General features: G+C 43.3%; 1 protein-coding gene across 1 annotated transcript in view; it reads left to right on the forward strand.

The window, feature by feature from the left end:
- LOC128686183 (homeobox protein SIX3-like) overlaps window positions 1-15,811 on the forward strand; it is a 67,733-nt gene extending 51,922 nt beyond the window's left edge. The window contains exons 2-3 of the mRNA XM_053772970.2: window positions 5,339-5,484; window positions 9,484-15,811. Of these exons, the coding sequence (XP_053628945.1) occupies window positions 5,339-5,484; window positions 9,484-10,061 (724 nt within the window). The 3' untranslated portion in view covers window positions 10,062-15,811. The remainder of the gene's footprint in view (window positions 1-5,338; window positions 5,485-9,483) is intronic.
- Window positions 15,812-20,685: the final 4,874 nt, after the last annotated feature.

Below are 20,685 nucleotides of genomic sequence, written 5' to 3' on the forward strand. Positions count from 1 at the left end.
ACATACATGCATACATACATACATATATACATACATACATACACACACACACATACAAACGAATTTCCATTCCTAAAAACGTAGAGGTGGATCTTAGCTCAGTGGTAGCGTCTTCAGCTGCCAATTAATTTATATTAATGAATGGCGGACATGTATGTTAAAGTGGGTGAGGCGGTTAGAGAGGGTGTGGTAGGTAAGTCTGGTGTGCCAGGTGTAAATGATAATGGGGATCTTTGATTGAACTTTGTATAGAAAGGGATTTGGTCGAAGGAGATACATAATTTAAGAAAGAAAGGATAAGTATACAAGATATGATGTAGAGCTTAATGTCAGTAGTTTGTTAAACTATGTATTGGTAGATGAAAGACTGATAGGTAGACTTAAAGATGTATATGTTTATAGAGGGGCCACAGATATATCAAATCATTTTTGGTTGTAGTTATAGTGAGAATTTAAGGTAGATGGGAAATAAGGAGAATGGCATCAGCAAGTAAGAGAGAGATGAAGGTTGTAAACTAAAGGAGGGTAAGATATAAACTATTGGAAGACAGATGGGCTAGTGAAATTATAGGTATTGACGTTGAAGAGGTACGGGATAGATTTAAGAATGTAGTGTTTAGAGTGTTTAGCAAAAGTGGTTACAGGAAAGTGGGTAGTAAAGAGAAAAAGTTAGCATATGAGACGTTTTCACAAAGTAGAATTGATGCAAAGAGGGAGGAGTATATGGAGAGGTTAACAGAGTGGCGATGGAATGTAAAAGGAGAGCAAATGAAAGAGTGGGTGAGGTGCTATCAACAAATTTTGCTGGAAATAAGAGTTTTGGAGTGAGATTAATAAGTTAAGAAAGCCTAAGGAACGAGTGGATTTGACAGTTAAAGATATGAGAGAATTATTAGATGGGAAGTTGAAAGTATCGGGAAGATGAGAAAATATTTTGAGGAACTGTTAAATGTTGATGCAGACAGGGAAGCTGTGATTTCATGCATTGGGCACGGAGGTATAGCATCTTGTAGGAGTGAGGAAGATCCAGTTGCGAGTGTAGGGGAGGTGCATGAGACAGTGGGTAGAATGATAAGGGGTAAATTATTATTATTATTATCAAAAAGAAGCGCTAAATGAAAGTGGGTAAAGCAGCTAGGATTGTTGGGATAAAATAAAAAAAAATGTTAAAGGCAGGTGGGGAATGGTTAGGGCTTTCATTTAATAAATATATGGAAGAGGGGAAGGTACCTACGGATTAGCACAGATCATGCATAGTTCCTTCGTATAAAAGCAAAAGGGACAAAATAGAGTGTAATAGGAGGTTACTGAAAACAGTTAACAGTTTTTGCGAGGCTAATGAGGCTCAGGTTAGAGTATGTAGGAGAGAGGGAGATTATTTCCCAGTAAAAGTAGGCCTTAGACAAGGATGTGTGATGTCACCATGGTTGTTCGATATATTTATAGATGGGATTATAAGAGAAGTGCATGCTTGGGCGCTGGCAAGAGGTGTGGGATTAAGTGATAAAGAATCTAACACAAAGTGGGAGTTGTCACAGTTGCTCTTTGCTGATGACTGTGCTTTTGGGAGAATCTGAAGAGAAGTTGCATAGGTTGGTGAACGAGTTTGGAAGGATATGTAAAAGAAGGAATTTAAAATGTAGGAAAGAGCAATGGAAGGAAGGCGGGTAGAAGTCATCCTTGAAAAGGTTGGACGGAAGGGGTAAAGGTTTTGTGTGCAAGGGGTTTGGACTTCCAGCAAGTGCACGTGAGCGTGTTAGATAGGAACGAGAGGAGACGAATGGTTTTTATGACTTGACGTGCTGTTGGAGTGTGAGTAAAGTAACATTTATGAAGGGATTCAGGGAAACCGACAAGCTAGATTTGAGTCCTGGAGGAGTGTTGACATGTTGCAGTTTTATAACTGTAGTGTAGACGCGCCTCTGGAAGAGAGCGATGGAGTGAATATTGATGAAAGTGTTCCTTCTTTTACGGGTCACCCTTCCTTGGTGGGTGACCAATGTGTTAATAAATAAATATATATATATATATATATATATATATATATATATATATATATATATATATATATATATATATATATATATATAAATCTGGACAAAATCTATGAATGGCGTAACAGAAAGCCGAACATAGTTGATCAACAAAGTAACAAATAACCGATCGCAACCCGACTTTTCGAACAGGAGCAGAGCCGAACACAGCCCGACTGTCGGAACAAACGGAGCCGTACACAATCGACAGAATACCAGAAATTAATTCTAAATGAACGCTATCTCGAACGATTCTTATGTGCAGGATTCTTATCTTCGGATGACGAACGTTTACGAAACACATATGCAACATTACCGAAATGGAAACGTAAATACGAAAGCCACACACATAAAAAAATCTGTATGAAATCGGGGCCGAAACAACTATGTAAGAATAAAGATATCTCTTGGAAATCAGCTGAAAGATAAGCAGACGATGAGAAGATAGAAGATAAGATTAAAAACAAGATAAAAACAGATTTTAAAACAGCCAATAAATTTTTAACACTGAAATAAATAAACAATTATATAAAAAAATTAAGTACATAAATCTGGCAGATTTAAGAGGAAATGACAAGAATCAGATTCGTTCTAAAAATCAAAGAAAATATTTTGACAGAAAATTGCTAAGACTTAAAAAATCTAGCTTTTATCTTTATAATCTGGCTTAATCTGACGGTTCCTAGAGGCCATTTAATGTCCCAGATTTAAAAAAAAATCGGTTCCAGGCTCGAGGATACAGTCACAGACAATCGAAAAATCGGTTCCAGAATCGGAGGGGAGAAGGCAGAGGGGGACAGCACGAGGGGAGAACGGGGGGGCAATCTAAGAGGGAGGGGGGAGGGGAGTAGAAAGGGGATGTAACAAGGTCCATTGAATAAGCGTCATCTTATTACGCGTGTTTACTATAAAGAGTGAGGCAAGTGGAGGGGAGAAACCGCTCTCGCAACGGGGAAATTTCCCCTCCTATTCGTCCGGGTTTGTTTTCTTTCCCTAAACTTCCGTCTTTGCAACCGGGAGTCTTAAAAAAAAAAAGAACATATATGGGAAAATTTCGTTGGTGACTGTTTATATAATTTTTTCCCCCGCCACACACAGGTACTTAAAAAGTCTTGATGATGTTATGAGAAGCTTAAGGTGGACAGTTATGGAGGATGGCGGGGAAGAAGTGGCGTCGAGGCGCGGGGATTTTTCTCCCTAGTGTCATCCTGGCTGGTCCGTAGTGGCGTTTATCTGGAGTTTAGTGTTAACAATGGTGCTATGGGAGGGAGGGGGGATGGATGGAAGATGGGGGAGGGGAGGGGAGGGATGCTGTAAGAGAGGGGAAGGGAGGGATGCCGTAATAGAGGGGAAGGGAGGGATGCTGTAAGAGAGGGGAGGAGCAGCGATGCTATAAGAGGGGAGGGAAGCGATGCTGTAGGAGAGAGGAGGGACAGGGATGCTGTAAGATAGAGGATGGCAGGGATATTGTAAGAGAGGAGAGGGGCAGGGATGCTGTAAGAGAGGGGAGGGCAGGAATGCTGTAAGAGGGGAGGGAGGTAGGGATGCTGTAAGAGAGGGAAGGGAAGGGATGCTGTAAGAGAGGGGAAGGGCAGGGATGCTGTAAGAGAGGAGAGAGGCAGGGATGCTGTAGGGAGAGGAGGGGCATTGATGTAAGAGAGGAGAGGGGAAGGGATGCTGTAAGAGAGAGGATGGGCAGGGATGCTGTAAGAGAGGGGAAGGGCAGGGATGCTGTAAGAGAGGAGAGGGGCAAGAATGCTGTAGGAGAGGGGAAGGGCAGGGATGCTGTAAGAGAGGGGAAGGGCAGGGATGCTGTAAGAGAGGAGAGGGGAAGGAATGCTGTAAGAGAGGGGAAGGGCAGGGATGCTGTAAGAGAGGAGAATGGCAAGAATGCTGTAGGAGAGGGGAAGGGCAGGGATGCTGTAAGAAAGAGGAGGGGCAGGGATGCTGTAAGAGAGGGGAAGGGCAGGGATGCTGTAAGAGAGGGAAAGGGCAGGGATGCTGTAAGAGAGGGGAAGGGCAGGGATGCTGTAAGAGAGGAGAGGGGTAAGAATACTGTAGAAGAGGGAAGAGGGATGGAAGGAGGGGAGGGAGGAAAATCTAAGATAGAGGTGAGGGAGGAAGTGTTGTAACGTGAAGAAAAAGGGAGAGACAAACAAGGATATAAATGAACACTACTGTATTTATTACTGTATTTATTATTTAATGTTGTATTTGTTATTTATTACTCTGTCTTATTTATTACTGTATTTATTATTGTATTTATTATTTACTGCTGTATTAATATTAATTCTGAATTTACTACTACTGTATTTGCTACTATATTCAATAATGTATTTATTTCTACATGTATTACTGGTACTGCTGTATTTACTGTTGTATTTACTACTGTATTTACCGCTGTATTTGTCAGAATGTCAACTCAAGCAGGAAAAAGTTTTTTTTGTTTGTCTTGACAGGAATGTGCTTCGTCTCCTTGTGTATTTGTTGAAGTTTCTTTGTTTTACTTCCGCCACAAACAAAATACAGTATGCAGATAATGTTTGTGTTTTTGTTAAAGTTCTTGCAAAAAAATTGAGTTTAGCATTGTGTGAGAAAAATGAACGAAAGATATTTTGTAATTGTTACGATGTATATTTACTGGACCCCCCTTGAATTATTATTATTATTATTATTATTATTATTATTATTATTAGTAGTAGTAGTAGTAGTAGTAGTAGTGGTAGTAATATTATTATTATTATTATTATTATTATTATTATTATTATTATTATTATTATTATTATTATTATTATTGCTATTATTATTATTATTATTATTATTATTATTATTATTATTATTATTATTATTGCTATTATTATTATTATTATTATTATTATTATTATTAGTAGTAGTAGTAGTAGTGGTAGTAATATTATTATTATTATTATTATTATTATTATTATTATTATTATTGCTATTATTAGTATTATTATTGTAATTGTTGTTGTTACTGTCATTATTATTGTTTTTATTATTATGATTATTATTATTTTTTATTATTAAATCTGTATGTTATACAGCGTCTGGGAGAATGGTAGGTAATTACTTTTTAATTCGAGGAAGGAGAGGGGGTAGCTCTACTTATTAGGATTAAGAACCTTTTACCAGTATTCAAGGAGCTATCTTCCCCCTTCCTCGGATCAAACTCAATTATATCCCATTACTCCTTACTGGTTTAGTGCTGCCATATAATACACGCACACACACCGAAGAACGGAGAACGATCTGTAAACCACTTGTACTGACTACTCTCTCCACTGCAGGATGATGAACGGGCAGCAGGCGGGCGGTGGATCGTCGAGGTCGTCAGAGTCCCGGGATACCCATCACGACGACGATGATGACGACCTCATCAACCCAGGTTCCCCAACGCCCCTAGATGACAGCGACGACGAGGACCTGTCCTTGGGTAAGTGGTTCCCACCTTTTCTCTCTCTGCAAGTCGTTTCTAGTCCCCCTGTTTCTGAGAGGGTCGTTCGTAGCCCTTCTCTCTCTCTCTCTCTCTCTCTCTCTCTCTCTCTCTCTCTCTGTCTCTCTCTCTCTCTCTCTCTTTCTCTCTCTTTGGGAGGGTCGCCAGTGGCCCCTGTTTTTCTGGGAAGGTCGTTCTGGTAGCCCTGTCTCTGGTACTTTCGTTCCTAGTAATTCTTTCTCTATCTCTTTCCCTCTGAGATGGTCGTTCCTAGCCCCTTTCTCTTTAGGAATGTCGTTCCTGCACCTTTCTCTTTAGAAAAGTCGTTCTGAGCTTTCCTATCTCTTGTAAGGCCGTTCCTACCTTTTCCATCTTTGGTTTTGTCGTTCCTAGCTTCTTTCTTTCCGGGAGGGTCATTCCTAGCCTCTCTTTCTCTGAGAGGGTCGTTCCTCGCCCCTCTTTCTCTAGGAGGGTCGTTCCTAGCCCTCTTTCTCTAGAAGGGTCGCTCCTAGCTCCTTTTTATCTGAGAGGGTCGTTCCTAGCCCCTCACCCCACTAGCCAACGTCATGCTTAACAGCACCATACTTATCAACACTATACTTGACAGCACTGTGCTTAGTAGCACTATTTACCAGTCAAAAGAAGAGCACAAGCAAGGTTGCCACACTCACGGTCATGAAGCCACAACGCTGGAGTGACTGATGGCACTTATTTCCGCCAGAAGAGAAGCTGTCTCATCTAGGCCAGAGTGTTGAGCTTCGCACAGAGTTCAACATGAGCACAAATCGTGTCATATACAGGTGCTCGTGTCTGAGAGCTGGTAGAAGGATGTGTGAGTTCCAGTAGGCTGGTAACGAGGTAATAGTTTCTGTTCTAGCTGAAGCATGAGTCGAGGTAACAGTTTCTGTTCTAGCTGAAGCATGAGTCGAGGTAATAGTTTCTGTTCTAGCTGAAGCTTGAGTCGAGGTAATAGTTTCTGTTCTAGCTGAAGCATGAGTCGAGGTAATAGTTTCTGTTCTAGCTGAAGCATGAGTCGAGGCAATAGTCTGTCTTTTAGTCGAATTTTGTGTCGTGGATGTTGTCAGTGTTCTGGTCCTGGTGTTGACAAGTGAACGTGGGAAGTCAATGAATAACTTTCGTTGCGTCGTTACAGAGAGCTAGAGCTGATGTTGACTCTATACTTCTAGAGTCTAAAGTCTAGAGGCTAGAGTTTAGAGGTTCGAGGTTCGATTCTAACACGTCTGAGGAATTTGTGTGTGTGTGTGTGTGTGTGTGTGTGTACTCACCTCACCTAGTTGTACTCACCTAGTTGAGGTTGCGGGGGTCGAGTCCGAGCTCCTGGCCCCGCCTCTTCACTGATCGCTACTAGGTCACTCTCCCTGAGCCGTGAGCTTTATCATACCTCTGCTTAAAGCTATGTATGGATCCTGCCTCCACTACATCGCTTCCCAAACTATTCCACTTACTGACTACTCTGTGGCTGAAGAAATACTTCCTAACATCCCTGTGATTCATCTGTGTCTTCAGCTTCCAACTGTGTCCCCTTGTTACTGTGTCCAATCACAGTAACAAGGGGACACAGTTGTGTGTGTGTGTGTGTGTGTGTGCGTGCTCACCTATTTGTACTCACCTATTTGTGGTTGCAGGGGTCGAGCCTTAGCTCCTGGCCCCGCCTCTTCACCGGTTGCTACTGGGTCCCCTCCCTGCTCCATGAGCTTTTTCAAACCTCGTCTTAAAACTATGTATGGTTCCTGCCTCCACTACGTCACTTTCTAGGCTATTCCACTGCCTGACAACTCTATGACTGAAGAAATACTTCCTAACATCCCTTTGACTCATCTGAGTCTTCAACTTCCAATTGTGGCCTCTTGTTTCTGTGTCCCCTCCCTGGAACATCCTGTCTTTGTCCACCTTGTCTATTCCGCGCAGTATTTTATATGTCGTTATCATGTCTCCCCTGACCCTCCTGTCTTCCAGTGTCGTCAGACCGATTTCCCTTAACCTTTCTTCATAGGACATTCCCCTTAGCTCTGGAACTAACCTTGTCGCAAACCTTTGCACTTTCTGTAATTTCTTAACGTGCTTTATCAAGTGCGGGTTCCAAACAGGTGCTGCATACTCCAGTATGGGCCTGACGTACACGGTGTAGTGTCTTGAACGACTCCTTGCTAAGGTATCGGAACTCTGTTCTCAGGTTTGCCAGGCGCCCATATGCTGCAGCAGTTATCTGGTTGATGTGTGCTTCCGGAGACATGTTCGGTGTTATACTCACCCCAAGATCTTTCTCCTTGAGCGAGGTTTGCAGTCTTTGGCCACCTAGCCTATACTCTGTCTGCGGTCTTCTTTGCCCTTCCCCTATCTTCATGACTTTGCATTTGGCGGGGTTAAATTCGAGAAGCCAGTTGCTGGACCAGGTGTCCAGTCTGTCCAGGTCTCTTTGAAGTCCTGCCTGGTCCTCATCTGATTTAATTCTCCTCATTTACTTCACATCGTCTGCGAACAGGGACACTGCTGAGTCTAACCTTTCCATCATGTCGTTCACATATACCAAAAATAGCACTGGTCCTAGGACCGACCCCTGTGGGACCCCGCTCGTCACAGGTGCCCACTGTGATACCTCATTACGTACCATGACTCGTTGTTGCCTCCCTGCCAGGTATTCTCTGATCCATTGCAGTGCCCTTCCTGTTATATGCGCCTGTGTGTGTGTGAGTGCAATAAACCCCTACCAAAGCTCGCCATTTCACGCGTTACGAAGAATAAACAAGAGTCTATCGCCATAGCAAAAATTTGCAGCCAGACTGGACGATATCGCCAATAATTCATCACTCTTCCACCAGTTCACGCCCCGGTACTTCTGATTCTCTCAACAAATTTCGCCAATATATTTTTTCTGTTTTATATTTCACTTTGCCGGTGATTTGATCTTTTTTTTAAATATATAAAAAAAACATATTAATTGAATTCTGGTGAGAATGATACGGTGTTTCCTGCATGTTGCTTCAAATTGCCTGAACATGCTGCTTGAGCAAGGCGAGAGTTGCAGAAGATGGGGGGGGGGCGGGAGGGGGGTAAATCAGGGGGGATGAGGGGGGGTTTAAGGGGGGGAAGGGATTGCCGTCTAGAGAGCGACCTCGAGGAAGTGTTGATGTTGAAGACGTGTTTCTTTTTTTTTAAAGAGGTGTTAATCTTAGAGTGTTTATCTTCATGAAGTGTTGAGGCCTGGTCTCAGACCGAGCCGCGGGGGCGTTGACCCCCGAAACCCTCTCCAGGTAAACTCCAGGTAAGTGTTCTTACAATCTTGAAGATGTGTTCTTCTTGAGGTGTCTTCTTCCTCTCTCTCTCTCTCTCTCTCTCTCTCTCTCTCTCTCTCTCTCTCTCTCTCTCTCTCTCTCTCTCTCTTTCTCTCTCTCTCTCTCTCTCTCTCTCTCTCTCTCTCTCTCTCTCTCTCTCTCTCTCTCTCTCTCTCTTGCTGCGCATGTTATTCTCCATCTATTTTTTCTGTAACGTTATGAGAAAACGGATTTTTTTTTTTATTTTGAGCCTGGTGTCCCTGGTCGTCAGAGCCTGGTATCTCTGGTCGTCAGACCCTGATATCCCTGGTCGTCAGTGCCTGGTATCCCTGGTTGTCAGAGCCAGGTATCCCTGATCGTCAGAGCCTGGTATCCCTGGTCGTCAGAGCCAGGTATCCCTGGTCGTCAGAGTCTGGTATCTCTGGTCGTCAGACCCTGATATCCCTGGTCGTCAGAGCCTGGTATCCCTGGTTGTCAGAACCAGGTATCCCTGGTCGTCAGAGCCAGGATACTCGTGTTGGACTTATGCTAATTTCATAACATTAATTGGAATTCATTAATTTCTAATTAATAAACGCAACTTTTAATTTACCCTTCCATCAATTAAAGTTAATTGTTAACAGCCGAATGGATGATTTGTCGCTCTGGCTACAGGTTTGTCACCGCTGATTGTTAATTATCTCCCCCGCTTTTGTCTCCCCATCAGGCACGCACTCCCCGCCTCCTGTGGCTGAGAGTCCGCTTCCCAGCAGTGCCCAGACTGACGGAGGTGTGGTCTCCCCCGCCTCCAACACCACTTCATCTCACCCCCCGTCTGTCTCCCCGCACCCGGCCAGCATCTCGCCGCATCCGGCTAGCATCTCGCCCCACCCGGCGTCTATATCTCCCCACCCGTCGACGACACCGCCGCAGAGCTCTCCGCTGCCGCTGCTGAAGAACGACTCGTCGCCACCAGCCTCCGACCACCACAACCACCATCACCACCACCACCATCAGCTCACTACCTCGCTGGAGGTGACCAAACCTTACCTGGTGCCTCCAATGTCCTCCCTTCCACTTATGACCTCCCTGGCCACCTCCCTCGCCTCCCCTCTCTCCCTGTCCTCTCTTCCCTTCTCCTCCATGGCCGCGGGGGATGGCTTCAAGTTCCCCTCGCACCCGTTCCTCCATCACCCACATCCTCTCCTTCACCCTTTCTCCCTCCACCACCCACTGCCGCTAGTCACCCCACACACTCACCCCTTCTTCTCCACCCTACCACCTCACAACCCCTCCGCTACGTGAATGTCTCCACCCCGCATCGCATATCCTTAAAATACTTAATATAACCCCCCCCCCGTCACAATTAACAAACCTATAATTTCCCACTTAATTTCTCGTACCTAAATAAGTGTACACTTCCTCCCTATATGTAAGTCAGTCATGTCATGTCATGTCATATCCCTTTATTCATTCATACATTGACTCATTCAGCCAGTCATTGCTCCACACACACACACACACACACACACACACACACACACACACACACACACACACAGCAAATATCGGACACTACGAGAAGAAATTAGAACTGAATCAGCACCTCTCTTGAAAATTTAATTTTTATCACCACAACGGTTCAACAATGGTTCAACAACGGTTCAACAGTGGTTCAACAACGGTTCAACAGTGGTTCAACTACGGTTCAACAACGGTTCAACAATGGTTCAACAACGGTTCAACAACGGTTCAACAACGATTCAATAACGGTTCAACAGTGGTTCAACAACGGTTCAACAACGGTTCAACAATGGTTCAACAACGGTTCAACAATGGTTCAACAACGGTTCAACAACGTTTCAACAATGGTTCAAGAATGGTTCAACAATGGTTCAACAATAGTTCAACAACGGTTCAACAATGGTTCAACAACGGTTCAACAATGGTTCAACAGTGGTTCAACAACGATTCAACAATGGTTCAACAACGGTTCAACAATGGTTCAACAACGGTTCAACAATGGTTCAACAACGGTTCAACAACGGTTCAATAACGGTTCAACAATGGTTCAATAACGGTTCAACAATGGTTCGACAATGGTTCATAAGAAGCAATGGAAGAAAGTGCCCGCACTGAAATTCACTTAGAAAAGAATAAGAGCAGAACCACTGAAACAAACGAGTTACCTACTAAAGTTTCAAGACTGTCGCCTGAGGCAGTACTTAGAGCCCCCCCCCTGAAGTTGCAACACCATCGCTCGAGAAACACCCTGAAGTCACCCCCAACAGAGAATTCAGTACCAGTGGAAAATTAACTCGTGTATATCCAGCGAGTGACATTCCTTCCATCAATTTTAACTCCCTGGAGGCTCTTGACTATCGATTTTGGAGAATCGATTGATATGTCTCCCGCCGCCTGTCAACTCGGCTTGCCATGTCTACAAACACAGCCCTGGGACGGTCCTCCCGGCTTTGCCAAGACGATTATTGGTGTTCTTAGGTGGAGAGACACAAGTACAACTAATGTGATAGTTTATTGTGGCAACGTTTCGCTCTCCAGGAGTTTTATCAGGTTGTTACTACGACTTGATATATGTCCTTTTACCTAATATATTGTCGGTAATTCTACCAACATTATTACAATTATTATTATTATTATCATTATTATTATTATTTTATTAATATTATTATTATTATTATTATTATTATTATTATTATTATTATTATTATTATTATTATTATTCTTTTATTAAAGTACTGGAGCCGTGTGGGTCACTCAACACAAGGAAACGTGGAGGCTCGTTTCTCCGTCCACAAACCACAAGCCTGCGAGGTTATCTAGCGGCACTTAATGATATGCCGAATTCTTTTCTACCAGAGAAGACAGGACCCGTAAAGCATATTTCGAGATGATAATTCATCGCTCGATGACCACAAGATGGGTTGGTTAATGGGTTTCAAGCCTATCGAACTGTATGGGAGTCATTACTTAAGGCTGCGCGTAACCTGTTCACTGTGGGATTAGAAAACGAAGGATCGAGTCTACACAAACTCCTCGCGTCGAATACCGTACGTGAATTTAGAGCTGCGCATAGCACCATAACGTTCATGACTCGCGAAATCGTAATGACACGATTGCAAACAAAACATACCAAGGGTGGGGTTAGAACTCGCGATCAGAGAGTCTCAAAACTTGTGACTCTGATCGCGGGTTCTAACCCCACCCGTGGTATGGTTTACCATAACGTTCACGCTGTATTCATAGATGCTAGAGCTCTGGACGGTAATTTTTTCATTACCTGGTAATTCCAGTAGCAGAAACAAGCTGAATTAATAATGAGTTCATTCATGGCAGCTAATGAACGTGTACATGAGGAACCGAACAAGAACCAGCTTAACAAGAAGAAAGATTAGAGAAAGAGAACAGACAGGTTGAGGGAACAGAACGATCAAAATGAAGAAGGTGAACCAAGTTGAAGAACAAGAAGTCAAAGGGTGAAGGATCAGGTTGCAGGAACTGAACAATCAAGTGGCAAACCCGGCGGGGCGCATTGAAAAAATCATTTCAAGTAATCCTTCCAACGCTGACATCACTTCGTTCATCTTTTTTACGCTGGATATTTCTCTCATATCGGGACGTTTTGGATCCTCCTATAATCATAACCATAATTTTGAAAGAGGTGGACCGGTAAGCCAGCGGAAGGCCTCGGTCAGCTAACCAAAAGCTCAAGCTGTGGGTCATCACATGACTAAGACCAGCGTCAAGAAACTTTTGCCCTATTTCCTGACAAACCTTACTAACCACCTCACCGCTGCAGGATGCCAGAAACCTGCCAACAACTATTCTAAAGATAGAAGGCTCTCTGTTATATGTACCAACCAGAAGGCTCTCTTTCATATGTACCAGCCAGAAGGCTCTCTGTAATAAGTACCAGCCAGAAGGCTCTCCGTCATATGTACCAGCCAAAAGGCTCTCTGTCATATGTACCAACCAGAAGGCTCTCTGTAATATGTACCAGCCAGAAGGCTCTCTATCATATGTACCAGCCAGAAGGCTCTCTGTAATATGTACCAACCAGAAAGCTCTCTGTCATGTACCAGCCAGAAGGATCTCTATCATATGTACCAGCCAGAAGGCTCTCCGTCATATGTACCAGCCAGAAGGCTCTCTGTCATATGTACCAGCCAGAAGGCTCTCTATAATATGTACCAGCCAGAAGGCTCTCTGTCATATGTACCAGCCAGAAGGCTCTCTGTCATATGTACCAGCCAGAAGGCTCTCTGTAATATGTACCAGCCAGAAGGCTCTCTGTCATATGTACCAGCCAGAAAACTCTCTTTCGTATGTACCAGCCAGAAGGCTCACTGTCATATGTACCAGCCAGAAAACTCTCTTTCGTATGTACCAGCCAGAAGGCTCTCTGTAATGTGTACCAGCCAGAAGGCTCTCTGTCATATGTACCAACCAGAAGGCTCTCTATCATATGTACCAACCAGAAGGCTCTCTGTCATATGTACCAACCAGAAGGCTCTCTGTCATATGTACCAACCAGAAGGTTCTCTGTCATATGTACCAACCAGAAGGCTCTCTGTCATATGTACCAACCAGAAGGCTCTCTGTCATATGTACCAACCAGAAGGCTCTCTGGCATATGTACCAACCAGAAGGTTCTCTGTCATATGTACCAACCAGAAGGCTCTCTGTCATATGTACCAGCCAGAAGGCTCTCTGTAATAAGTACCAGCCAGAAGGCTCTCCGTCATATGTACCAGCCAAAAGGCTCTCTGTCATATGTACCAACCAGAAGGCTCTCTGTAATATGTACCAGCCAGAAGGCTCTCTATCATATGTACCAGCCAGAAGGCTCTCTGTAATATGTACCAACCAGAAAGCTCTCTGTCATGTACCAGCCAGAAGGATCTCTATCATATGTACCAGCCAGAAGGCTCTCCGTCATATGTACCAGCCAGAAGGCTCTCTATAATATGTACCAGCCAGAAGGCTCTCTGTCATATGTACCAGCCAGAAGGCTCTCTGTCATATGTACCAGCCAGAAGGCTCTCTGTAATATGTACCAGCCAGAAGGCTCTCTGTCATATGTACCAGCCAGAAAACTCTCTTTCGTATGTACCAGCCAGAAGGCTCTCTGTAATGTGTACCAGCCAGAAGGCTCTCTGTCATATGTACCAACCAGAAGGCTCTCTGTCATATGTACCAACCAGAAGGCTCTCTGTCATATGTACCAACCAGAAGGTTCTCTGTCTTATGTACCAACCAGAAGGCTCTCTGTCATATGTACCAACCAGAAGGCTCTCTCTCATATGTACCAACCAGAAGGCTCTCTGTCATATGTACCAACCAGAAGGCTCTCTGTCATATGTACCAACCAGAAGGTTCTCTGTCTTATGTACCAACCAGAAGGCTCTCTGGCATATGTACCAACCAGAAGGTTCTCTGTCATATGTACCAACCAGAAGGCTCTCTGGCATATGTACCAACCAGAAGGTTCTCTGTCATATGTACCAACCAGAAGGTTCTCTGTCATATGTACCAACCAGAAGGCTCTCTGTCATATGTACCAACCAGAAGGTTCTCTGTCATATGTACCAACCAGAAGGTTCTCTGTCATATGTACCAACCAGAAGGTTCTCTGTCATATGTACCAACCAGAAGGCTCTCTGTCATATGTACCAACCAGAAGGTTCTCTGTCATATGTACCAACCAGAAGGTTCTCTGTCATATGTACCAACCAGAAGGCTCTCTGTCATATGTACCAACCAGAAGGTTCTCTGTCATGTGTACCATCCAGAAGGCTCTGTCATATGTACCAACCAGAAGGTTCTCTGTCATGTGTACCATCCAGAAGGTTCTCTGTCATATGTACCAACCAGAAGGTTCTCTGTCATGTGTACCATCCAGAAGGCTCTCTGTCATATGTACCAACCAGAAGGTTCTCTGTCATGTGTACCATCCAGAAGGCTCTGTCATATGTACCAACCAGAAGGTTCTCTGTCATGTGTACCATCCAGAAGGTTCTCTGTCATATGTACCAACCAGAAGGTTCTCTGTCATGTGTACCAACCAGAAGGTTCTCTGTCATGTGTACCATCCAGAAGGCTCTCTGTCATATGTACCAACCAGAAGGTTCTCTGTCATGTGTACCATCCAGAAGGCTCTCTGTCATATGTACCAACCAGAAGGTTCTCTGTCATGTGTACCATCCAGAAGGCTCTCTGTCATATGTACCAACCAGAAGGTTCTCTGTCATGTGTACCATCCAGAAGGCTCTCTGTCATGTGTACCATCCAGAAGGCTCTCTGTCATATGTACCAACCAGAAGGTTCTCTGTCATATGTACCAACCAGAAGGTTCTCTGTCATATGTACTTATCTCCAAAGATTTTACATTTTCTTTTGCTCCAAAATACACAATTACATTTCTGAGAACTCTTAGACATTACCCAATTGTTTCCTACCTGAGAAGCACATCCCGTTTTCTTTTTCACAGGAGACGACGATACCAAGATGATGATGGACAGACTTGGCTATAACGTCTCGTATAGAACTCTATAGAGACAGCCTGCTAGATCATTGTAAATACGAACCCCTTTACTAATTCACCTGTTAGAACGACCATCTAGGTATCCAAACCCATCACGTGTACACCCTCCCCCCTCACCCACCCCTCCCGATGTTATAACTGTGACTAGAACACTGAAGCCTTGAAGCAAGGATTGAGAAGCATTTGCATCTGTAGTGGTCACTCCTGAAGGCCGCTAAGGAACCATTTTAAGCGCCATTAAATACCACATTAAACACCACGACTAGCCATCATGTGGGGGTAATCAACCAATCAGATCGACGATAATGCCGGTGTCAGTTTGCTATTGGCTGGTTTCCAAAGTGTTTCGAACTCTGCCTGTGGCTTCAGTGCCCCAACTTGTTGTACAATATTTTGATGTTTGTGTCACTTCCTCCCAGAGTTATTGTTGTATATACAGATTATTGTATCTATCATTATTGTGAATACTAAAAAAATGTATTAATGATGACTGGAGTTTCACTTATTCCTAAATTTAATGTTGATGAATGAATAGTAATAATAATAACAATAATAATAATGATAAATGAAATAATATTAATGACAGAGAAAAAAATGACAATGAAAAAGATAGCAGCAATAATTATAATAATGATAATGTCAATAAAATTAGTAATTTTATTAATAAACAAATAATTTATTTAGTTTTGGAAAATTATTTCGAAGTACAAAAATCATCACCACAAGAAAAAATTTGAAGACTACAATTCAAAATACCCGCACCACAACCTACAATACCCGCACCACAACCTACAATACCCGCACCACAACCTACAATACCCGCACCACAACCTACAATACCCGCACCACAACCTACAATACCCGCACCACAACCTACAATACCCGCGCCACAACCTACAACACCCGCACCACAACCTACAATACCCGCACCACAACCTACAATACCCGCACCACAACCTACAATACCCGCACCACAACCTACAATACCCGCACCACAACCTACAATACCTGCACCACAACCTACAATACCCGCACCACAACCTACAATACCCGCACCACAACCTACAATACCCGCACCACAACCTACAATACCCGCACCACAACCTACAATACCCGCACCACAACCTACAATACCCGCACCACAACCTACAATACCCGCACCACAACCTACAATACCCGCACAACCTACAATACCCGCACCACAACCTACAATACCCGCACCACAACCTACAATACCTGCACCACAACCTACAATACCCGCACCACAACCTACAATACCCGCACAACAACCTACAATACCCGCACAACAACCTACAATACCCGCACAACCTACAATACCCGCACCACAACCTACAATACCCGCACAACAACCTACAATACCCGCACCACAACCTACAATACCCGCACCACAACCTACAATACCCGCACAACCTACAATACCCGCACCACAACCTACAATACCCGCACAACCTACAATACTCGCACCACAACCTACAATACTCGCACCACAACCTACAATACCCGCACCACAACCTACAATACCCGCACCACAGCCTACAATACCCGCACCACAACCTACAATACCTGCACCACAACCTACAATACCCGCACCACAACCTACAATACCCGCACCACAACCTACAATACCCGCACCACAACCTACAATACCTGCACCACAACCTACAATACCCGCACCACAACCTACAATACCTTCACTACAACCAACAATACCCGCACCACAACCTACAATACCCGCACCACAACCTACAATACCAGCATCACAACCTACAATACCCGCATCACAACCTACAATACCCGCACCACAATCTACAATACCCGCACCACAACCTACAATATCCGCACCACAATCTACAATACCCGCACCACAACCTACAATACCAGCACCACAACCTACAATACCCGCACCACAACCTACAATACCCGCACCACAACCTACAATACCTTCACCACAACCTACAATACCTTCACAACCTACAATACCTTCATCACAACCTGCAATACCCGCACCACAACCTACAATACCTTCACCACAACCTACAATACCCGCACCACAACCTACAATACCCGCACCACAACCTACAATACCCGCACCACAACCTACAATACCTTCACTACAACCAACAATACCCGCACCACAACCTACAATACCCGCACCACAACCTACAATACCAGCATCACAACCTACAATACCCGCACCACAACCTACAATACCCGCACCACAATCTACAATACCCGCACCACAACCTACAATATCCGCACCACAACCTACAATACCCGCACCACAACCTGCAATACCTGCGCCACAACCTACAATACCCGCACCACAACCTACAATACACGCACCACAACCTACAATACCCGCACCACAACCTACAATAGCCGCACCACAACCTATATTACCAGCACCACAACCTACAATACCCGCACCACAACCTACAATACCAGCACCACAACCTACAATACCGCACCACAACCTCCAATAGCCGCACCACAACCTACAATAGCCGCACCACAACCTACAATACCAGCACCACAACCTACAATACCAGCATCACAACCTACAATACCGCACCACAACCTACAATACCTTCACCACAACCTAAAATACCCACACCTCAATCTACAATACCCACACTGCAACCTACAATACTCACACCACATCCTACAATACCCGCACCACAACCTACAATACACACACTATAAACTACAATCCCCGCACAACCTACAATACCAACATCACAACCACAATACCACCATCACAACCACAATACCAACATCACGACCACAATACCACCACCACAACGACAATACCACCATCACAACCATAATACCAACATCACAACCACAATACCAGCATCACAGCCACGATACCACCATCACAACCACAATACCAACATCACAGCCACGATACCACCATCACAACCACAATACCAACATCACAACCACAATACCAGCATCACAACCACAATACCAACATTACAACCAAAATACCAACATCACAACCACAATACCACCAGTACAGCCACAATACCAACATCACAAACACAATACCAACATCACAACCACAATACCACCAGTACAACCACAATACCAACATCACAAACACAATACCAACATCACAAACACAATACCAACATCACAGCCACAATACCAACATTACAAACACAATACCAACATCACAACCACAATACCACCATCACAACCACAATACCAACATCACAACTACAATACCAACATCACAACTACAATACCAACATCACAACTACAATACCAACATCACAACTACAATACCAACATCACAACTACAATACCAACATCACAACTACAATACCAACATCACAACTACAATACCAACATCACAACTACAATACCAACATCACAACTACAATACCAACATCACAACTACAATACCAACATGACAACCACAATACCAACATCACAACTACAATACCAACATCACAACTACAATACCAACATCACAACCACAATACCAACATCACAACTACAATACCAACATCACAACTACAATACCAACATCACAACTACAATACCAACATCACAACCACAATACCAACATCACAACTACAATACCAACATCACAACAACTACAATACCAACATCACAACCACAATACAATCACAACACACATCACAACCACAATACCAACATCACAACTACAATACCAACATCACAACCACAATACCAACATTACAACTACAATACCAACATCACAACTACAATACCAACATCACAACTACAATACCAACATCACAACCACAATACCACCATCACAACCACAATACCAACATCACACCCACAATACCAACATCACAACCACAATACCAACATTACAACCACAATACAATACCAACATCACAACCAACAATACAATACAACATCACAACCACAATACCAACATCACAACCACAACATACCACAATACATTACAACTACAATACCAACATCACAACTACAATACCAACATCACAACTACAATACCAACATCACAACCACAATACCAACATCACAACCACAATACCAACATCACAACCACAATACCAACATCACAACCACAATACCAACATCACAACTACAATACCAACATCACAACTACAATACCAACATCACAACTACAATACCAACATCACAACCACAATACCAACATCACAACCACAATACCAACATCACAACCACAATACCAACATCACAACTACAATACCAACATCACAATCACAATACCAACATCACAACTGCAATACCAACATCACAACCACAATACCAACATCACAACTACAATACCAACATCACAACCACAATACCAACATCACACCCACAATACCAACATCACAACCACAATACCAACATCACAACTACAATACCAACATCACAACCACAATACCAACATCACAACTACAATACCAACATCACAACTACAATACCAACATCACAACTACAATACCAACATCACAACCACAATACCACATCATACCAACATCACAACCACAATACCAACATCACAACCACAATACCAACATCACAATCACTACAATACCAACATCACAACCACAATACCAACATCACAACTACAATACCAACATCACAACCACAATACCAACATCACAACTACAATACCAACATCACAACCACAATACCAACATCACAACTACAATACCAACATCACAACCACAATACCAACATCACAACTACAATACCAACATCACAACCACAATACCAACATCACAACCATTACCACAATACCAACATCACAACCACAATACCAACATCACAACTACAATACCAACATCACAACCACAATACCAACATCACAACTACAATACCAACATCACAACCACAATACCAACATCACAACTACAATACCAACATCACAACCACAATACCAACATCACAACTACAATACCAACATCACAACCACAATACCAACATCACAACTACAATACCAACATCACAACCACAATACCAACATCACAACTACAATACCAACATCACAACCACAATACCAACATCACAACTACAATACCAACATCACAACTACAATACCAACATCACAACTACAATACCAACATCACAACTACAATACCAACATCACAACTACAATACCAACATCACAACTACAATACCAACATCACAACTACAATACCAACATCACAACCACAATACCAACATCACAACTACAATACCAACATCACAACTACAATACCAACATCACAACTACAATACCAACATCACAACTACAATACCAACATCACAACCACAATACCAACATCACAACTACAATACCACAATACCAACATCACAACTACAATACCAACATCACAACCACAA

The sequence above is a fragment of the Cherax quadricarinatus genome, chromosome 9 (genome assembly GCF_038502225.1).
Source record: "Cherax quadricarinatus isolate ZL_2023a chromosome 9, ASM3850222v1, whole genome shotgun sequence".
In the NCBI taxonomy this organism is placed as follows: Eukaryota; Metazoa; Arthropoda; class Malacostraca; order Decapoda; family Parastacidae; genus Cherax; species Cherax quadricarinatus.